General features: G+C 39.7%; 1 protein-coding gene across 1 annotated transcript; it reads right to left on the bottom strand.

Moving 5' to 3' along the window:
• Positions 1–743: 743 nt before the first annotated feature.
• On the bottom strand, positions 744–4982 carry plaat1 (phospholipase A and acyltransferase 1). Its single transcript, XM_031745098.2, has 5 exons — positions 4779–4982; positions 3971–4020; positions 3540–3678; positions 1854–2122; positions 744–1230 (listed from the first exon to the last, which is right to left on the bottom strand). Exons 2-5 carry the CDS (start codon positions 3995–3997, stop codon positions 1129–1131), a joined length of 537 nt encoding a protein of 178 aa, XP_031600958.1. The 5' UTR covers positions 3998–4020; positions 4779–4982; the 3' UTR covers positions 744–1128.
• Between the last annotated feature and the right edge of the window lie 293 nt (positions 4983–5275).

Raw genomic sequence — 5275 nt, 5'->3', positions numbered from 1 at the left:
CTTTAATTAATGCTGTTGCTGCTATAAATCTATCCAGTTATATGGACACACAAAAATAGCTCATGTTTATGAATTGCTATTGAGGGAGAAGGACTGTTCTTGTCATGCTCAAGAGTTGGCAGTTCGTCTTGTAATCAGAAGGTTGCCGGTTCGAGCCCTGACTCCGACAGTCTCGGTTGTTGTGTCCTTGGGCGAGACACTTCATCTGTTGCCCACTGGTGGTGGTCAGAGGGCGCCAGTGTCCGGCAGCCTCACCTCTGTCAGTGCGCCCCAGGGCAGCTGTGGGTGGATGACTGGATGTGTAAAGCGCTTTGGGGTCCTTAGGGACTAAGTAAAGTGCTATACAAATACAGGCCATTTACCATTTACCATGGCAGTCTGAGCAACGTAAAATAAGACTGTAATTAATTCATTCAACAACTCTCCATTACCCATTATTTGCTTTCATCTAATGGCATCACTCTTTACAGATCAAAAATTAATTATGTGAAAATAACACACCATGCTTGGTTTGCTGAAATTACAGAAAACAGGGATCTACAGTATTTACTCTGGCCTATACTGGTGTCCGGCGTGCTTATAGTTTTTCAGTTACAAAGGTGATGATATGTCTTGATGCATTCTCAATCATCCAGGAAAGTAAATCTCCAAAAGTTGAATCTGTTCATCTGGACGTAGCGTTTTGTGGGAGAAACGTCCAGATGAACAGATTCAACTTTTGGAGAAAGGTGATGATACATTTCTGTCCATCCATCTCTTCAGGAGCTAATCCCAGCTGCTATAGGGCAAGGAGCGGGGTACACCCTGGACAGGTCACCCATCTGTCGCAAAGAGACAGACAACTATTCACACCTACAGGCAATTTAGATTCACCAATTAACCTAACCTAACTAATCAAACTATGATTAATGCTCCATGGGTTAAAAAAAATTATTTGGTCAAATAATTCACAACTCCTGCCTACAACAAAGACTGGATCAACAAACAACTGCGGCCATATTGTAATAGTATATGGGGTTTGTTAATAAACATAACATCATTTTTTAAATCATTATCAATGTTTATTTTGTTATTTTTTATCACAGCCAAATGAATTTAGGGAAAACACTTCAGTGAAGACGACAGCTGTCAGAAAGGCCTGTTTCTGGACCGTGTGTTGATCAGTCCCAGGACAGAGAAGGCACTGGCTGCTGCCGTCACCAAACCGATGGCCCCAATGGCTCGTGAAGCCTGTGGAGACAAGAAGGAGGGGCAGGGCGTGGATTGCGGGTTAGAATAGGAGCAGCAGAGGCTGATTGATTTTATTGCATATTCACAATACAGCATGATTCCAAACTTAACAGGACTAACTCATTAGTCTGTAATTCAGATTTGTCTAACTTATAAGAGGAAGCAGGCAAACCACCACAACAAGCACCACATTTATTTACAGTAAACCTTTTTTTCCCGTAAACTGTTTTGAGCTGATTATTTAATTCAAAGCTGATTTGTTGTGTAAAGATTAAGGCTTTGGCAGGAAGTATTTGGCTCTTAAACATAGCTTTAAAGTAGATTTGGATGTCGTTGTTTTCAATACAGACCATGGTCATAATTAAAGCAATTATAAGATTATATGTGGGTGAAAAATAGAATTATGAATTATATTTTGGGACAAAGTATCATGTTTTCATTTTAGTGGTATAGTAGAGCCCTGGGATGGATAAATCCCTGATGTTAAGGTTCACTCTGATTTGCCACTTTGGTCAATGTTTTTAAATGTCTGACAATGTGAGACTATGACAGGGCCAATGTTTCGGATTTATTAGTCGCTTTTAGTGACACACCAGACAGAAGCAGAACAAACACTGAGAGACCTGCTCAGACACCCCCTCCCCATAACGAAGAAGGGTAACGAAGTGCTCGCAGTTGCTCCCCAGCAAGTCATAAGAGACCTCCTGGCCAATGAGGACTTGTGCCCGCTGGATGATTTCACAGACAGGGAGGGGTGTGTGGTTGTGGTCATACTTGTTGTTGACACGGTAGGAGTCACTTCCCACCACCTCCTTCAGTAGCTGCATGCGTACCACTGCCTTCCTGCTGAAGACAGACTTCACACTGGACATGGCGGCTGCCTGGCTCTCATCTGTGGGAAAGGAGGAGATGATTTTCATTTAAATTGTCAAAGGGAAGAGAAAAAAGACTCTTCTGTAGGCTAAGGTTAATGATGCCAGACTTAAAGACCAGATATAAACACATTAGCACAGTGAAGCTAGAGGATGAACGCTAACTTTTTTCCACTCGATAAAAGTTAACATGAGGGTTCCCGATGGTTAGGGACAAATGCAATCACAGGATGCTGTAAACGAACCAAACTTCAGTCAGGAGAACAACTGAGCTGTACGTTTTCATTTTTTCAAAAATCTCTCAGTCAGAACATGCTATATCATGTTTAGGTGGAAACTGGCGAGCTAACTTCCTGCTAACTTCAAACTCAGTTAAATTTCATAAATTCTGTTCTGCCTGGATGTTAAACTGAATTGTTACAACTGGTAAAGCAGCAACGCTGATCATTTTATTAAAGATGAAAGAATTTAGACAGTTTGTAACTCTCAGTTATGCCGCAATGGAACAATGGCCCTCACTTGCTAACAGTGCATACACAAAAATGTGTGCATGATTCATGGATACAAACATTTCATGCACAAATCAGTGATTTATCAGTATTTTCATACCTGAATTTGTTTACACGTTACTGACAGATGGAGTTTTTCACAGGACTGTATGTATTTAGTCACTGCACAGTGGTGTCAGAGTGGGTATTTCAGTTTAACAGGTCAACAAAGTTGTATTGTATTCATTTTTAACCTCCTTTCACTCTTCCTTCAATTATTTGATAAACGACATTGTCAGGAGTTATGAAGTGCCCAGGTCTTAGTGAAATAAACAAAGCTAAAATGAATTTGAATTATTTAATTTAAATAAAGATCAGGATGTAGTTTGTAATGTGAGCCTTTTAACCTCAGTCTAAAACATAATATAAAGCGGGTTTATGTCTGATTTGTGAGGATAGCTGCAAGTTTTATGTTAGAAACCCTTTTACTATATTTAGTATTTACAGCTGTTCACACTTAGCTAGATTAACGTGATGGTGTTGTGTTTAGTATGTTGCTTTGTTTTTGTTTGGGTTTTTTTTGCTTGTCTTCTCTTCTTTTTCTCTCAACAGGTGATCCAGGAGATTTTTTTTTTCTTTCCCTTTGTCTTTGTAAGTGCCCTTTCTCACTGTCCCTTTTCCCTTCTGTTTTTCTTTTCCTTCCTCTCTTTCTTTCTCCCTTTCCTATCCCCCAGTCATGTCTGTCCCATCTGTCCCATCTGTAACAACTGAAAATAAAATAAATAATAACAACAAAGTTTGATCAAATGGACCAATACGGCAATGCCATGATGATCCATTTGGCAGAATAAATCCATTTGGTATCCTTGTTGGTCTTCAGACAACAATTCTGACGGCTAAAGAACCAAATGGGACAGACAAAAAAAAAAAAAAAAACCCTTTTACTGACCAACAGGAGTTAAGTTGATGATGTAACCATCTCCCAGGTAGAGAGCCCAGTGCTGATAGGCTGGTCTGAAAATCTCAATGAGGTCACCAGGCTGGGGGTCACCGGAGAGGGCAGGAAGGTCCGGCTCATTAGACGCCATCTACACAGAGAGCCACAGAGAGACATACATGCTTAAAAGGACATTTAAATAACAAACATAACAGAAATATTTAGTTGATAGAATATTTGTCATTTTAGAAAATGTGAAATCTGTAACACACTTGCAAAATGTGAAGCAACCTTATCGCTGCTACATGATTACGGATTATATAATTATTACTGATAAGGAAAACTGCTGCCAGAGTGACCGCTCACTCACATGTGTATCACTCTCTGCTGTCATTCAATCGCCAAAACACACATGGCTAACGCACATTATCCAGCAAACTTACATTAGAGTTTTGTAGTTGTTTATCCATCCCACATCATGCTTCCACAAATTCTAAGAAGAGAGGAAGAACAGAGAGAAAATCCTTTCAATTCAGCTGATAAATACAAAGTGCTTTTACACCAAGAAATGGAGAAATTCCACTTTCCTTTCCTAGTCTGATAAGATTCAAAAGGGAAAATAACAAAATTCCCAGAGCAAGAAAATGCTAGATAAAACACAATGTAAAGGTCACCCATACATACACGCACGTACAATACACACCAGCTCACACACAGACAATACGCACATGAGCTCTTGTTTCATCTGTGCTGCCACAATAGCAGCAGCACAAAAGGGAAGCTGACAGAAAATAGTTTGAGCTCAGGTTATTTCACACAGGAAAAAAATATTTCACCTGTCATTTCATGTCTTTAATTCCCTCTCTCTCTTATTTTTTTTTTCCTGAACTGAATCGCCACAGATCATGGACGATAACAATTACAGTATGAATATTTCCCAAAGTCAGAGTTTAATGTTGATTAAAATTTCACTTGGATGGCATGAAATCAATATCTGCCTGGGAGAGCAGCTCCTATATCCATCTCATTATTAATGCATGGTGCCCAAGCCACATTGAAAATAAGTGCCCATACATTTTCCACCAAATCAAAACCGCATCAGCATCTGAGAGCTGCCGCAAATACAGAAACATACATGTATAAAGTCATGTGACAGAAGTATATTGTAATAACTAAATCAAGGTTACAGACCAAATAGGCAACACTGAGCAAACATTTTAAAGAGAAAAAGCGTCCAAGAGTAATACTTACTCAAACACCAGCAGCTTTTTCTTCCTCACCATTTTAATTCCCCATCATAAATCCGCACAAAACCATAAAGAAATCCAAGATAAGAGTAAAAAAGAGCTTTGAACGCGAGTTCCTGAGAGGATGAGCAGATTCCGAATATCTCAAATCAAAACGAGAGGCTGGAGGTCCTGGTGGAGGTATTTCAGTGTCCGCTGTGCTGACTGATAGCAGTTTGTCCCAGCTGCCAAAGTGACACACACATATAAACATGCAGACACGCACACACAGGCATTTCCTCTCTGCTTTTGTCCCATTCAGAAGAAGCTGTTTGCACATATATAGCTGGTTTCAGTTTAACTCTGTCTGATCACTGTTCCTGGAAAGTGACAGATGCACAAAATATCTTATATCATGCAGTTTACTTTAGTAGCCAAACTGCTGCTGAGATTGCCAGTTTGGCTGTATACAGTGCTGTAAAAAAGTCGTTAACGCTTACTTTTGTAAATCGTAAATTAACT

The sequence above is a fragment of the Oreochromis aureus genome, linkage group 23, assembly GCF_013358895.1.
Source record: "Oreochromis aureus strain Israel breed Guangdong linkage group 23, ZZ_aureus, whole genome shotgun sequence".
Lineage (NCBI taxonomy): Eukaryota > Metazoa > Chordata > Actinopteri > Cichliformes > Cichlidae > Oreochromis > Oreochromis aureus.
The sequence above is the reverse complement of the archived record's forward strand: the minus strand, read 5'-3'. Positions and strand labels throughout refer to the sequence as shown.

Coding starts and splice junctions, on each gene's coding strand:
- plaat1 (XM_031745098.2), bottom strand. CDS start 3,997: ATGGATAAACAACTACAAAACTCTAAT. Junction 2,123..3,539: donor CATCAACTTAACTCCTGTTG/GTCAGTAAAAGG, acceptor CCTTTCCCACAG/ATGAGAGCCAGGCAGCCGCC. Junction 1,231..1,853: donor GGGAGGGGGTGTCTGAGCAG/GTCTCTCAGTGT, acceptor TTGTCTCCACAG/GCTTCACGAGCCATTGGGGC.